Genomic DNA, 15,723 nt, shown 5'->3' with positions numbered 1-15,723 from the left:
TAGTTCTTTGTGTAGGGTTGAGGACTCACAGTCCTCCCCCTAGCCCCCTCCCCGTTCCTGTTTAGCATATCTGTTGTTATTGTTCTTGTTCAGCTCATGTTGGTGAGACTTTATCCGTATAGTTTCTGACTTTCTAGGAGCCACAATCTTACAGCAAACTCTCCATTCCCTTGGATCTTGCATTCATTCTGCCCACTCTTCCACAATGATCCCTTAGCCTTAGGTGCAGGATTTGTGTTATAGATGTATCAGTTCGGATTGATCTTCATAAATTTGCATATCAATTAGGTGTGGGTTTCTGTAATTGTCTCCGTTTTCTTAGTGCAGGATGAGGATGACACTTATCTGTGAATATTGAAAATGTAGTTAGGGATTATGCAGATTTAGTGGTGGTTTTAGGTTCTCTAAGATCCGTGACTTCATTATCCTTGGGTAGTTGGCTAGGTTTCTGGAATCAGGCATGATTTCTCTCTTGTGGGGTCTTAAGTACAATTATAGAGTTGTTGGTTACTGTCAAGATATGTGTACCACTACTGCACTCTGTGTCCTTCTGGTCATTTTTGTTTATAGTTGTTATAGCTGGGTAGGACTGTTGGTAACCTCATTCCTTTGGAAGCTTGAATGGTGCCTTCTGGTACTATGAGAACTAGTCCTCAGGGAGGAGGCTTTCAGGTCACTTCCAACTTAGGGGACTCTGGGCTATGTACCTGAAGTGCATGAATGCATACTCTTGATAGGAGAGCACTTGTGAGCACTGACTTCCTGATATATACATTTAAAAAACAACAAGTTGCTTTAAGACACGGGAGGGTATCATAGTTCATTTTGCTACCACAGAAATATATTTATAGGAGAAAATGGAGGAACTGGAACTTTGCCCAAAATATTCAAGTGCCGTAAGATGTTTGAGCATAATACGTTTGAAAACTAACTCAATTCTCTTCACAATATGCACGTAGAGATTGCAATGTAGGTCACAATATCACAAATTCTGTGACAGCTGTGTTCAGCCTGCTTTGGAACATGATCAAAGGAAGGGGATTAGACTTTGCAAAGGCCCTTCTAATCCCTGAACATGTATTTCCTTTCTGCCTCTACATTGTTGGTTCAGTCCAACGCTTGGAAGAAGAAGAAAAGAGAGGGTGGGGAGGGCGGGAGAGACCCAACAGAGGAGGACACCATACTGAGCACAGATATCAATTCCAGCATAAGAATTCAGGAACTCCAAGAATAGCCAAGGCAACTTCCGTACCTCTAGGATCCTTTCCAATGTTTAAAACCTCTATAGCATTCTTAATGAACTAATACAGTACCCCTTCCCTAATGATTCTCAACACTTCAGTAGACCTCTCTTTAATATAAGTGCATTGAACTTAGTAGAATTATTAAAGTAAAACTTACCATAATATTTGTACTTCTGAAGAAAGGCCATCATATATCAAATAACCCACTCTGCTTTATTTTATTGGTTCATAAAAATGTTGATAGTAATTCCCTGTAACCTAATATAAGAAATTTAGAACTGCAATACCAGATTAAAAAAAAATACAAGACTTAGTTTCATCTTCCTTATTCCAAGTACCCAAATGGTTAGATAATGGTTCAGTTTTTAATAAAGTCATTTTATTTATTTTTAATGAGATAACAATTATCTTCTGGTTTAGTTTTTAAACTTTTAAAATTGGTTTTAAGTTTATCTTCCAAATAACTTAATTATAAATGTCATTAAAATAACTAAATGCTAATAACAAAAGAAGAATATTTCTTTCTGATTTTTTTTTTTTTTTGCCATTTCTAGAAAAGCCAGATTTCTGCTTCTTAGAAGAGGACCCTGGAATCTGCCGCAGCCTCATTACTAGGTATTTTTATAACAACCAGTCAAAACAGTGTGAACAATTCAAGTATGGCGGGTGCCTAGGCAACCTCAACAACTTTGAGACTTTGGATGCATGTAAGAGCACCTGTGAGGATCCAGGTGAGTTCACTTCTCATCTCATTTGGGTCTATTAAGAAGGGTCATTTAAAATGAGGACTCTTTGAGAATGTACCCAGATTCTGTTTAAGTTGCACCAACAGGTAGGAGGTCTGAAAGAAATTCCCAATTGTGTTAAAAATACATACAGATAATTAGCACATCTCTACAGTTACTCTAAATCTCATAATATTCTCAGATATAATAGTTAACTTTCTTCCCTCAGAGTACTGCAGTATACATTCAGCAAAATGGTAGGACTGCTGAAATCTCTTATTCTTAAAAAAATATGAGGGTTAATGATTACTCATAACAATAAGAAAAGGAAACCTTATGCATTAACTGTTGCAGGATTTTGGTCACTAGCTACAAAATTACTAATGGAAATCTTAAACTGCACATGTATTTAAGATTCCCTGTTTGCTAATTTAGAACAGTTGGGGGCTAACTTGCAGCGTCTGCTGCTCTTAAGCCAATAGTTGCTTTTGCTTGTGTATAAAGATATGAAATTCTGTTGTGTTTTCAGGCTGTAATTGCGTATGTTGTGTTTTCCCCAGTGAATGAGTTACAGACTAGTGACTACACACCTGATCTCAATACTGTAAATACCACTTTGACTCCCCAGTCTACCAAAGTGCCCAGCCACTGGGGTAAGAATCTTATTTTTATTATTATTTTATGAATATATTATGGTAACAATAGAAGTGGATGCGTGTTAGAATTATCTTTTTAAAAATGATGATTTTATTATTTGAGGATATGTTAAAATATAGATATTTGATGAATTTTAGGCGCTTCATCTCATAAAAGTAATCATTTTTCTTAATGTCTTTTAAAATGTTCTTTAAAGAAGAGCTTCTATATATGTAACAGGTAGAAATGTGTACATGACACATTCTTTGCTTGTTTTAATTTAGCCTCATTACTTAGTTTGAATAATCCGTCAACATTTTCTGTTAGCTTTTTACCTATCCCAGACTTTAAAAAACTAGCTTTTAAATATAAGACTTTCTGTCTACTGAAATTATTCAGTGAACAAGTTATCCATGTTCGTTGCACAGAATATTCTATGCATTTTTCCCCCAACCGGTATTCACTGGCCTGCTCATCTTCTTGTCTATGGATTCACTACTGTACTGAAGTCTCCCTCCTCTGCCTTTCCTCTGGTTACCCAATCAGATTCATTTAACATGGCTATCACTTAATGTGTTTGCTTTGCTTGAGTTAGTATGTTACACAGTTTTGTGTGTGATCATTTATCTCCTGCCTCTCTTCCAGCATTTGTCTCAATGTTAAGCATAAGATAGATGATTTACATTTTTTGTTTATTAATTTTGTGATCCACAGTTACAAAAGAAGGAACAAATGGTGGTTGGAAGAATGCTGATTATACTTATCAAGTCTTTTTGAACGTCTTCTACATTCATGTACTCACATTTTTTATTTTTAGGATTGGATAGCATTCTATGTATTTCCTATTGCATGTTATCTTTGGGTTTACTTAATAGTTAGATGGTATACTTGATCTTTTTATACTTATAATTAATAAAGTTTTAATATTAACATTCATGGTTAGCATAGTCTTTTACTACGTCTAACTGGTAAACTTCTCAACTAGGAAAGGGAGACTAATATTGGTTCTGGGTCTTTGGGATAGACTTGACAGTTCTTGGAAAACAATAAATTATTTTCCAAATGCTCATAGCCCACTTTGCTTCTGTACACCATCTCTTAACAGTTGCCTTGGGACTATATCACCTTTATGATATTTTGAAAAAACTCATCTTTGGTTAGACTTCAAAAGCCTACTGCTAACTCAATCTCCAGCACTTGGTCTCTGAATGAGAAAGGGAGCACCTAAGTACCGATCCAGGGCCATACTGCTTCAGGCCGGCCTCCAGGTCCAGGGAGAATGACTAGATATAACAAAGAAGACCTTGTGGCCACTTGAAACTCTCTTCTGACTCTATCTATGACCTAGTGCCAAACTCCACATACATAAAAATTGGTGGAAAATAAATAAATGAATAAATATGTAATTATACATATATGTATATATATATTATCATTGGCCTTCTGGAAGAGGAATAATGTTGACAGAGAAGCTATTCAATAATTAAATGTCATCGCTGATGTGTTCATGTCAGAGATCTACAATAGAATATTTTCACCTCTATGTTGTCTTGGAAGATATTGATTACATGTAGAGGAATACTGCAATCATGTAAATTTTCTGGGAAGAAACTATCCCCTTACCAACTAAAGAGTTACACATTTAAATGCATATCCCACAAAATCATGAATGCTGTGGACAGTGCCGTAAACCTCATTTCATCAACAAGCACACACAATTTGAAGCAAGTATGGTGGCCTTCAAATGTATTCTCACTGAGAAGCATAGACTATAGCTCATCCTCCGTCTTCCTACATAGTAAATCTGGTAGCTTGTGCTGACACCCTGGCAAGTTGGCTTTCCATAAATAGAGAGCTTTAGCAGAGCTCACATCAGGCCTTCTACTTCCTGGCAGGAGTGCTGGCAAGAAACAAAAATGTGGCACTTCCTCTGCCAAGATCGCAGCTGTCACCCTACCTACCCGGCAAATCTCTTCACAGACAGTTTTGAGTCTAATCAAAGATAATGGTTGTCCCAGACAGCAGAGCCCTCCAGAGAAATGTTTCTCAAACATCAACAGATACTTTTTATAAGAGATGAAATGGACAATTTCACTGTGTCAACCAAATTAGCTTAAATGACGTTTGTATTGAATAAAGTAATAGAAATTTAAGTGTGTGACAATTATAAAGCTACAACAAAAGAAATAGTTGCAGATTACTACAGACCAAACTACTAACTAGCACTGTTAATTTGTTAAGATTTCTTTTTCTCAAAACAGTAAGAGAATCCATATTGGAATATGAATTTTGTATTGACAGTAAAAAGATAGACTAGGAATAAAAATTAGTTTAGAAAGATCTAAGTCTTAGTTCTCGAGCGTCATTTTTCTCTTTAAAGATCGGGTGATCTCTGTAGAAATGAAGTGAGAAGCACCCATGAAAGAGCCCCCAACTCTTCCTTTCACAACGCCACAGGGCTGTCTTCCCAGTTTTCAGTTATATGGATGCCAGGAGCTTACTCACTGGTATGCATCTGATCACGGAGACAAAGGCCTGGGCTGTGTTTTGTGATTTCTAGAATGAGGCCAGGTTGAACACGCCAGCCTAATGATTCCTGCCTTCAGATGTTGGAGAGCTATTTGGCTCACCACTGTTACCCCCAAGGCTGGTTTCCAGCCCCCCTTATTAAGGTTTTTGTTTCAGTCAGGTACCTTCTTCCTGTTCAGACTTGATGAACACCGATTCATACATGTGATGGTGCATGAGGCACATTTAGATTGTTTTGATTGGAGATTGATGGAAAGAAGGGATTTGGAGATTAGAAATAATGAAGTTTCATAAACTTTATCTGATCAAATTATTGTAATATTTGCCCAGGAAGTCTAGAAGTATTTTCTACTTAGCTTTAGAGTGATGTCTCATCGTGGGCAAGAACATTGGTTTCATGAGTGGAATCTGAGTTTAACTTCAGTTCTGTAATTTCCTGACTTGTTTTGTACCCTTGAAAAAAAGCATGTGGTTTCTCTCAGCATCCAGTTCTTTCTTTGCTACATGTGGAATGCAACATGTCATAAAATGTTTAAAAATACTGTAATAGCATGTAAAACTCTTCATCCTGTGTTGCCATTAACAAGAATATTGATTTTAAGACTGGTGTTGGTGATGATGACGCTGACCCAGATTCACCTAAGATATATAGACATAAAAGAAGTAGCTCAAAGATATTGTTAATGCATATTTTATTACAGTTTTAATACAACTAAAGTTGTAACCTTGAATTGAAGAATCTTAATTCATTACAGTTATCTGAATTAACACACAGTGCTTGTAAAATCCTAGCATACTTAATGAAATAAAATTTCATCTTTTGTGCCTCTGGATTTTATTTGTGATCATTGGAGGCTTAAAACACCTGTCTGTCTACCTTTATGACACAAGGTATAGATTTGTGTGCTTTCTAGTTTAGGTGAAATTTGTAAATTTGTGTATCTGGCTGATGGGGATTGTAATAGAATTTGGAAATGGAAGAATGAAAATATGAGGGTGCTTTTGTTCTTTGGAGATGCAATTGCCAGGTAGGAGAAGGCTTCAGTGATGAGTTCTTTTTTATTTTTATTTTTGTTTTTTTCAAGACAGGGTTTCTCTGTGTAGTTTTGGTGCCTGTCCTGGATCTCGCTCTGTAGACCAGGCTGGTCTCGAACTCACAGAGATCCTCCTGGCTCTGCCTCCTGAGTGCTGGAATTAAAGGCGTGCGCACCACCCCCCGACCAGTGATGAGTTCTTACAGGCGGAATGGCAGGATAAGCTGAAACTGAAAATGTGGGCACCAGTGACACAGCTCACAGGGTAAATGTGCTTGCTGCCAAGTCTTCCCTGGGGAAGGTCACCTTTCTCACTTCTGGATTTCCTCAGTTGTTATAGTTCTTTGTATATATTCTAAATCTGCTTTTCCAGTTTTACACTCTACCATTCCGTTTGTTGTGTTCTGTTCTTTAATGAGTCTAGACTTTCTAAAATACTCCTCCAGACAAACTGGAAATATTCTGATTTTTGTGCTCTCGCCCATATTCTATTGTTTCTCTGATTGTTAAAATCCCATTCTTCTATTGAAGCTAACCAACATATTTAACAAGCCGAAGACAATAAATGGTTAGCTGCACAGACCATGGTCTATGATACACATGTTTTGTGTCAGCAATCATGATCTATTGCCTTTTCTATACAGGGTTCTCAATACAACATTTTTAAGTTTATTTATTTTTATTGTATGTGTATAGGAGTTTTGCATGCATAGATGTTTGTGCATCTCATGTCTGCATTGCCAGAGGCAGCCAGTATCAGTTCCTGGACTGGAAGTACAGATAAATGGCCATGTGGGTCCTCTGTAAGAGCAGCAGGTGCTCTTAACTGCTGAGCCATCTCTCCAGCCCCTTGGCACAGTAATTTAAGATGAAAATACTAACCCTCGTATGAGGGTATTGATTGTAAGTATATTTTTTCCAAACATATATTTCCTAATAAAAACACTTAATTGAAAAAATATATTCATGAAAAATTTCATAATTGTTATTGTCTAAAGCCTTTTTGCTTTCTGTATTGTTAAGAAAAATTCTTGAGTATAGATACCTTAATGAACTCTGAGTATGGATTAGCCAACCTCTAGACAAAAGCAAACAAATACCTACTTAGTTTCTGTCTTTCCTTTTTAATCTGTATAGGCTTCCCTGTCCAGGAAAGATTTCCTACAGTCTGTTCCTATGACCTTTCAGTCTCAAATTTCCTGGCTGCACAGCCTCTACATTTTGCCCTTTACTGAGTGGCCTAGTACACACAGGGAAAGAAAACTAATCCTCAAAGTAATTCCTCAGCAGTCCTTGCCCTCTTTTCCACGTTGAACGACGTATCAGTTTCTGCTGGTTCAGTGACTGCCTTTTTAGTGAATGGATGTGTGTTTTCTGTCAATCAAAGGAGATGGTGGCCTTCCTGTCCATGCCAACCAGAGCAAGTTTCAGTCTGCAGCATTTTATTTACCACCTTAGGGAACTGAATTACCTCTAGTCAATTATTTTTATTGTGTGATGAACATTAGAATATGTGTGATGAACATTAAACGTATGGAAACAGAGCAGCAGTAAAAATAGGCCATTATCATAGCATCCAGAAGAAAAAAAAATCCCTGTCAATTTGTCAATAAATTTTATTTAACTTGTAAAAAATTCACCTTGGAGCAAATGATTGAAAGACTGTAAGCATCTGCTGAAGGAGTCCAAAAGCATATAATAAACTCAATACAAAATGTTTTCTCTGTAGAACTTTAGCCTAGTAAACTTCTGAGCTTACAACCTGATAAAACTATATTTATAGTAAATATATCACTTATTGCATAGCCTCTCAGTCCTTTGCCTGATGAAAAACATATATAATTTTCATTTTTACTTATGTGGTTCTATTTGTATGTATGTATGTATGAATTTGGTATCTTGGCATGTAATAAAAATTAGCATATTTTACTATTTTTAAGCTACACATTTTCAACATCTTAACATGATTGTAATCATGATGAAGCCTATCACTGATAGTATGCAATATAGTCATATTTTCCTTATTAGTAGCACATAAAATAGTTCATCTTAAAGTCAAAGACATATTAGATTCTGTGATGTTTAGTAGTACAGATGAACTACTATGCATATATTTAAAATGATATATAATTATATAAAATATAAGCATGTATTCACAAGTTATTCAGACTAGTAATAATATGAAGAGTAGTATATGAATATATATTTGTATATACAAATGATTTTGAGAAAAACATTTACCAAATCATCCATAGTAATTTAATTGGGGGAGGGAATTATACAGGTGTTTTGTTCATATTTTTTTATGTTTCAGTATTATTTAAATTTTTATAAAAATTGTAATAAAATTATGTTTCTCTTTACTACAACTTATAGGAAAAAAGAAATGACTTGTTATTCAATCCCCCTACTCCCAAAAAATCACAGAAAAAAACAAATTCACAGGTCATGACGTGGTTCATAAATACTAATTTGCTTGATACAGTGAGAAGCTACACAGGAAAGTATTGTGGGAATAAGACATTTCAGTAATGTTTCAGTTCATTAAGCAAGCCCCAGGTTTACTGTATGAATCTTAAAGTAAATTTATGTAAGACATTTTGCTTGAAAAGTGGACCCTGGGCCATCACCTTGTACTTTAGCAGTCACACTAGATAGTAATGTTTTCTAACAACAAAGGAAAGGGAGGTCATATGCCATGAAACCCACCAAAAAGCCCTCTAGATGGAATCCACTCACCTTGTTCTTGATGGCGGGATCAAGATAGAATGCATTTGGCTATTAAAGTCCCTTTGGAACATGAGCAGAAGCCATCCAGGTTAGTGTCTTTTTATCCTATCTTAAATTTCTGTCACTAATCATAATCTAGACCAAAGAAATCACTCTATGCAACTACTTCAAAACATGTTTTCTTTTATTGTAGATATCAATGTCTGGAATTTAAATAGGTGAGTGTCTACTTATGTCTAGAATAAATTTGTTAATTGAACATAGGAAAACTTATCTTTTCATGGGGTACAAAAATATTCCATTTCTCACTTCTGGAAATTTAATTAGATGCCAGTCAAGGACTCCAAACGTTCAGCAGAAACTGTCTGCTTTACTTTACGTATGATTTATGATAAAATGATTAAATGGTAGTCAGCATTAAAATCATCCTAAAAACAATGAATCCACTCTAATATTGTCTGCAATTTATGTCCTGGAAAAACAAGTACCTTATAAAAACACTCCCAAATTGAAAATTGTTTTGTATATTTTAATACTTCACTACGTATAATACAAAGTGCTTAGTGATAAATTTCAAATTGTACTCCACTCTGAAAGTAGCATTCTTTCTAGTATTAGGAACATGGTTGCTGATATGATCGAAGGCATGCTGTATTGGATCTGTGTAGACAGGGACTGGTATCAGGATTAACAAAATGAGATAAGTAAACAGCTGCCACTGTTCATTCTTGGGAAGATGCCTCCAAGTGGAGTGAGTGTGCGGTAACAGGATCTGCACACTGACCTCAGCTCCCAGAACCGTGCTAGACACTTATGCAGAAGTTACCATATACAGGCAGCAGAAATGTGAAGCCTTGGATGGTGAAATCAAGCTTTTTCTGATGCACCCATGCTCTTCTTAACTGCCTACTTTCACGTTAGCCTTGCCTTCTGCTCTCCTGTGTTGCATTAAACCCATTTCCCTTGGCCTCTGAGTTCATTGGCCATTAGTAAATATTTCTGGATTATTAGATGGTCAAAGGAAGAGAGAGGCTAGAGCCCATGTGCCCATTATACCTGTGGCATATACTCTGTGACATGTGTTCCCCTAGAAATGCCTGTTCTGGTTCTAGTTTTCACCTGGGATGTAGGCTTTTGCTTTCTGGTGACATTCTTCCTTCTTGCCTCCAGTCTAGGAGCAAAAAGTCAAATTAACTTCTCTTAATTTTGAAGTATGTTCGATTTTGATTATGAAGCTAAACTTTCATCAGGTCATATGCTAAACGAAGAAGGAGTTACTCTCAGAGAGTAACTCTGTCCTGACATAAGGGGCCTTAGGGTGGGCATTGCTATTAAAACATAGTAATTGACATTTATCAAGAAAGGTACAGTTATAGATATTGATACATTAACGTGCATTATCTGCAACTTACTATGGACTGACACATCTTATACAGGAAACACTAAAGTGAAAGTGATGTATATCTTACATATTCTCTATACACAATTCGTTATAAAATATATGTAGTGCTTGCTGGGACAAAACAGAAAACAAGTAACAAATTCCTCTGTTTCTCAATTTCATTGAATTGCTTCTAGTCTGCCACTTTTGTTTCTGAACCCGGGTGGTGGCTTTGGAAGTTCAGGAGACAAAGGAGGTGCAGTTGCTAACTATTCACATCTAAACTGGTGAGTAATGAGAAAACACAGGCTACCCACTGGAGTCGTTGGACACCAGGAGGACCCAGCAGCAGCATGCCTCTTCTACCTTTAGAATCGCTTTCTTGAGCTCTTCATGGCAGAAAGTGCTAGCATCTGGTGGAAACTTTACAACCCATTCCTATTACACGGTCTTAACTCAGGTTTGTGATGGGGCACATTCATGTTCAAGGATGCACAGTAGCAGAATATAAGCTAATAGTCTAGGCACTGTCTGAACACTGCTTTAGAGATCATAAGGGTTTCTTTCAAGAGCAGTGTTTATGTATTTAGCCAAAGACCTAAATGAAACTAAATATTCTCTATGGGAGCATAAATCTTACATTTTGCATATTACCTTTATGAATTTTCTTATATGTTATTCCATTATCCTCAGTCCCTCTCTAATTTTCCAGGTTCTTAATTACTATGTCAGTTATTATGTCTGGACATTCTGATTTCTACTCATATATCTAGAAGGCAGGAGATGATAAAAATGTGTTTATCAAATCAAGACTTTTCTGTGTTATTTCATTTTAGCTATCTTCTTTTACAGTCTATTTCCATCTAGGGTCATGTGCCAAAAGATTGTTGCTAGATTTCTGCACAACCCGCTTGCCTTTGTTGGCCACTGAATTCTTCAAAGTCGTATTTCCTGCCCACGAACATTTATCAAGACTTCCTCTGCATGTGCTGTATGACATCTCACCAGCTGCCGAAGCCACTAAAAGTCTTCCTCCATAGTTCAAGCCCATCCAACACCTTACTTTCAGCCTTCATTTATGACCATCAAACAGCTGAACATTTGAGAAGTACCAGCTTGCCCTTCCTGGGAGAGATCACCAAAGAAATTTAAAAAGTGTTACTAAGCTCCAACTATTTTTCACATTAGAGTTCTTATTATCACTATTATTGTCATTATTATTCTTGTTGCATATTCTTGGTTTTTGAGTGTTTGTTGGTCCTGTTGATAGACAAAGCTATCCATTCCAAACCAGTGATTTACTTTACTATGTAAATATGGAAAATTTATTTCACATATACTAATTGATATGTATTTGTAAATACATAGTTGAAGTTTCAGAAGTTGAGTAGGACATGTTTTGATTGTGTATAATTTGTTCACATAAACACTAACCATAGGCCTTCCTTTTATCAAATGTGCTCTATATTTTTATTGGAGAAAGATTATGGTATTATGACATTTCAATTTGTTTAAGTGAATTCTGGGAATTGAAACTCTAGGGCTTTGTTGTGTATTACTCTTTGTAGGATTCTGCTTTCTTCAGAAGACATGCCATAAAGCCACTCTGCAAGGAATATATAATAAGAAGGCTCAGATTCACAATGCGTAGAGCTTACCAAATGTTCTTGATTTTTAAAATTTCTATTTATTTATTTATTTTTAGAATACCACGGCCCTTCCTGGTGTCTTAGTCCAGCAGACAGTGGACTGTGTCAAGCTAATGAGAAGAGGTTCTACTTCAATTCAGCCATTGGGAAATGCCGCCAATTTAAGTACACTGGATGTGGGGGAAATAGTAATAATTTTACTACCAAAAGAGAGTGTGTTAGAGCATGTAAAAGAGGTATGAAAGATATGCTTCCCATTAAATCACTAATATTTGGAATGATAATTATGTTGAAATTATGAAATACTTAAAGTTATGAAATCACAGATGTTTCCTTATTTATAAGAAGTACTATAATGTGTTAGTCAATGTTTGTCCTCTCACCAACTAAACTTAGATAACACTAGTCCGTATGCTAGCTATAACTGTTCTTCATATGTATTGCAGAACAGTTATCAATTTCAAATAGATTCAAAATTTTAATTTTTTCCTTTTTAAAAGATTTTTATTTTTTTTATATATGTGTATATGTGTGCATCTGGATATGGGTATGCCATGTGTATGTGCAGGTGTTTGCAGAGTCTAAATAGGATGGCAGATCCCTTGGAACTGCAGTTACAGGTGTCTATGAGCTGCCTAGAGTGAGCATGGGGAGCTGAAGTCAGTCCTGGGGAAGAGCAGTGCACACTCTTAATGACTGAGTCACCTCTCAGCCCCAATTTTCTTTCTTAAATGTTTAAGAGCTAAGAATTTATTTTTAAGAAATATGCTGAAATTCTTGCAAGTTCTCTCTTAATACAGCAAAATTTTAACATTTTGATTATTTTTCTCCTGAATATGATATAATACAAAGAACACAAAGAATATGAAGAACATAGAAATTAAAGAAAACAATATGTTACTCTAATAACCACATATTTATCATACCTACCCTTTTATAAAAATAATATATTTTTAACTGAATTAAAGTATGCTTACCCAGTTTTGGCGACTCTCACACATGCAAAATGACTTTCTTAAAAATAGATTATTTTACAAAAATACAGAGACAAATGAAAGACTTTGAGAAAATTTGAGTTAAATTCCTATGTGTTCTCTTTTCACTATTATCTTACCATTTGTTGTTCTTATTGTAGGTTTCATCAAAAGAATATCAAAAGAAGGAGTAATTAAAATCCAAAGAAGAAAGGAACCTTCAGTTGAAGTAGTATATGAGGCCATTAATTAGTGTTAAGATATAGCCACATTATTGTTACATTAATTTCACTAAATATTTCTATAACCTATTTTTACTATGACGTCTATTCTTGTACTACAATAATGTTAATGAATATGTTAATAGTTAATTTTCCAGGCCATTCTGTCTGCTAAGGATGTGTTTTCATTAGTGTTTCTTTTCTAATCTAGCCAATGTACTTTTTTAAAGCTATGATTTGTTAACTGGCTACTGTGAATTTTGTCTTGATCCCTTTCAAACTGTTTTCCATTTAATTACAAGTTCTCCTACTCCTAACCACTTGAACCAGTTTTCTCGTTTCCGTTGGTGACCATCTACTGGAAGACATTTCATTTGTTATGATCATGAACATTATGTACCCTTGAGAGTCTAAACCTTCTCAAATGATTTCACTTTTAACAATGTAAGAAATAAAATATTCTACCCTGAACAATAAGCTTGACTGTTACACTGGTGTTTACTAAAGAACTTGTTACTTATCTTGTTACTTGTTTACAAAGTTGTAAAACCAAATAAAAACCATTGCCCCAGGTTACTCTGCATTTCCCCCCCTTATTTAGAACTGGTTGATAATCACTTTCAGTTATAAAAGTGCAGTCATACGTTGTGGTTTCTTATTTGTCAAAGAAAGTAGTACACAATGCCTTAAGGATCCATGGAAGGGCAGAAGAGATGAGTGAGTAGCTAAGAGGAGGTACTGTAGGTACTGTCCCTTAAGACGTGAATTCATTTCCCAGCACTTACATTGGGTGGCAGCTAACAGTCACCTGCAACTCCAGCTCCAGATGCTCCGATGTCCTCTTCCGGTCTCCACAGGCACCCACACACATGTGGCACACACACAGATACGCAGGTACACATAAATAAAAAAAAAACAACTTTAAAAAAGTCTATGTAAGCTTTTTATATTTGTATTTCCATCAACCATTCCATCAATTATTGTATACAACTAAACATATTATTAAATAAACATTGTATAACTATACATTATATTAATGCTTCCAGTTTAAATTATTTAGTACACTGGGTCCATCTTCACATCAGAAGGAGAAAATGATGCAGAATTAGTCAATTATTTAGAGGGTTTTGATTTTTCTACCAGATGTTCTTACTTTCTCTTGTTTTTATGAAGTTGGCATTTATTTGTTTTCATTCTCTTTGGGTTTCCCATTCTTCCTTAGGTTCTTTGACTTGCACACAGAGGCCATAATTATGTTTCCTGCATCCTCTGTGCAACATAGAATTCCCCACCCTCTGGGCCTTCAGGTCCAGCCCTTGGATTATTCCAACCACACCATTTGTTTCTTAGCTAACATTACCCAGAACACTGAAAAAGGAACAGAGTGGTTCATAGTAATTTATTTTATAAAAAGGTGCCAGGGAGGAGAGGGGGAGTTGGACAAGAAGGTGAATGAACAGTGAGGAGGAGGGATTTTTACCAAATAAATTCACATTCGGCCATTTGATCATTACTTAATATAGTGAAAAAATAAATATAAAAAGTAAAGTTTAAGCATCAGTTTCAATAAATCAGTTTCAATAAACGAATGAATTTTTATGAAATGCAACATTTTCTCTGAATAATCTTGCAGCAAAATAAAGATCAGCTAATCTGATGATAACATATGTACCAAAATCATAAGTGACATGAAGTTTAGTGATCAAATTTTAAAATCACTTTATTAAAATGAAGAATAGGGCCTAAATGCTCTCCATTGCTTCTTCTACTTAACATATACCAACAACCTTAGTTTTATAGCAAATATAAAAAGAAAGGACACAGAAATTAGTTGGGAATAGTATATAGTATATATTACATAAATCAAAGAAAGGTCCATGGTCCAGGAAGAATGTTTACTAAACCTGGAGGCTCTGATTTCCAGTGGATGTAATGCCCCATTTTTTCACAGTTTTTGATCCATTTTGATCTCCAGACAAACAGAAGCACTATAATGCTCTTAGGAAGATGATTAGTTACTGACAATAGGAAAAAACCCTAGGAAGATGATGACTAGGTGTTGAAATAGTTTTTTCAGCATTCCCTCAGACTTTTTGTACACACACACTAGGGGAAAGCTTTGCCATTCCCATGGGCCTGACCCGGGAAAGGCTTTGCTGTTCCTGTGGGTCTGAAGCATTGGGGCCTTTGACCTGGTCATGTTCATGTATACAATACACATCAATGCAGGAATTCATCCTCTCCCCACACACACCAAACACTTCACCTACCTACTGGCCAAAGCCAGTACTGGTCAGGAAACATCAAAGAAGAGGGGGGGGGGAATAGAGTAAGTTAGAGGGTTAGAGAAGCACCATGAAACGCTCTCTGCTCAGAGCAGCTGTGGCTACCTGTGCAAGACCAAGCCAGTTAAGCATCCCAGCATGGAGGAGGAAAAGGATCATGATATCCACCCCTAACTGAGGCACTGTTGACAGTTGATGGTTTCTGGGAGAGAGAAAGTCACTCTTCTTTAGAAGTGAAGACACCAATAAATTCCCATAGCACAAGGGATGTCCTTTATACTCATGTGCATTTGAGCAGCACTAATCAGACCTAAT

General features: G+C 36.0%; 1 protein-coding gene across 5 annotated transcripts in view; it reads left to right on the top strand.

The window, feature by feature from the left end:
* Tfpi (tissue factor pathway inhibitor) overlaps nucleotides 1–13,600 on the top strand; it is a 40,446-nt gene extending 26,846 nt beyond the window's left edge. For 3 of the 5 annotated variants that reach the window (XM_076569778.1, XM_076569780.1, XM_076569779.1), the window contains exons 6-9: nucleotides 1,799–1,975; nucleotides 2,530–2,622; nucleotides 11,985–12,164; nucleotides 13,064–13,600. In XM_076569778.1, coding sequence (XP_076425893.1) covers nucleotides 1,799–1,975; nucleotides 2,530–2,622; nucleotides 11,985–12,164; nucleotides 13,064–13,155 — 542 coding nt within the window. In that variant the 3' untranslated portion in view covers nucleotides 13,156–13,600. Of the gene's footprint in view, nucleotides 1–1,798; nucleotides 1,976–2,529; nucleotides 2,623–3,319; nucleotides 3,536–3,710; nucleotides 5,968–11,984; nucleotides 12,165–13,063 lie in introns of those variants that run through there. The other 2 variants (XM_076569782.1, XM_076569781.1) reach the window with 2 other exon arrangements.
* The last annotated feature ends 2,123 nt before the right edge of the window (nucleotides 13,601–15,723 follow it).

Source organism: Peromyscus maniculatus, chromosome 4, assembly GCF_049852395.1.
Source record: "Peromyscus maniculatus bairdii isolate BWxNUB_F1_BW_parent chromosome 4, HU_Pman_BW_mat_3.1, whole genome shotgun sequence".
Lineage (NCBI taxonomy): Eukaryota > Metazoa > Chordata > Mammalia > Rodentia > Cricetidae > Peromyscus > Peromyscus maniculatus.
The sequence above is the reverse complement of the archived record's forward strand: the minus strand, read 5'-3'. Positions and strand labels throughout refer to the sequence as shown.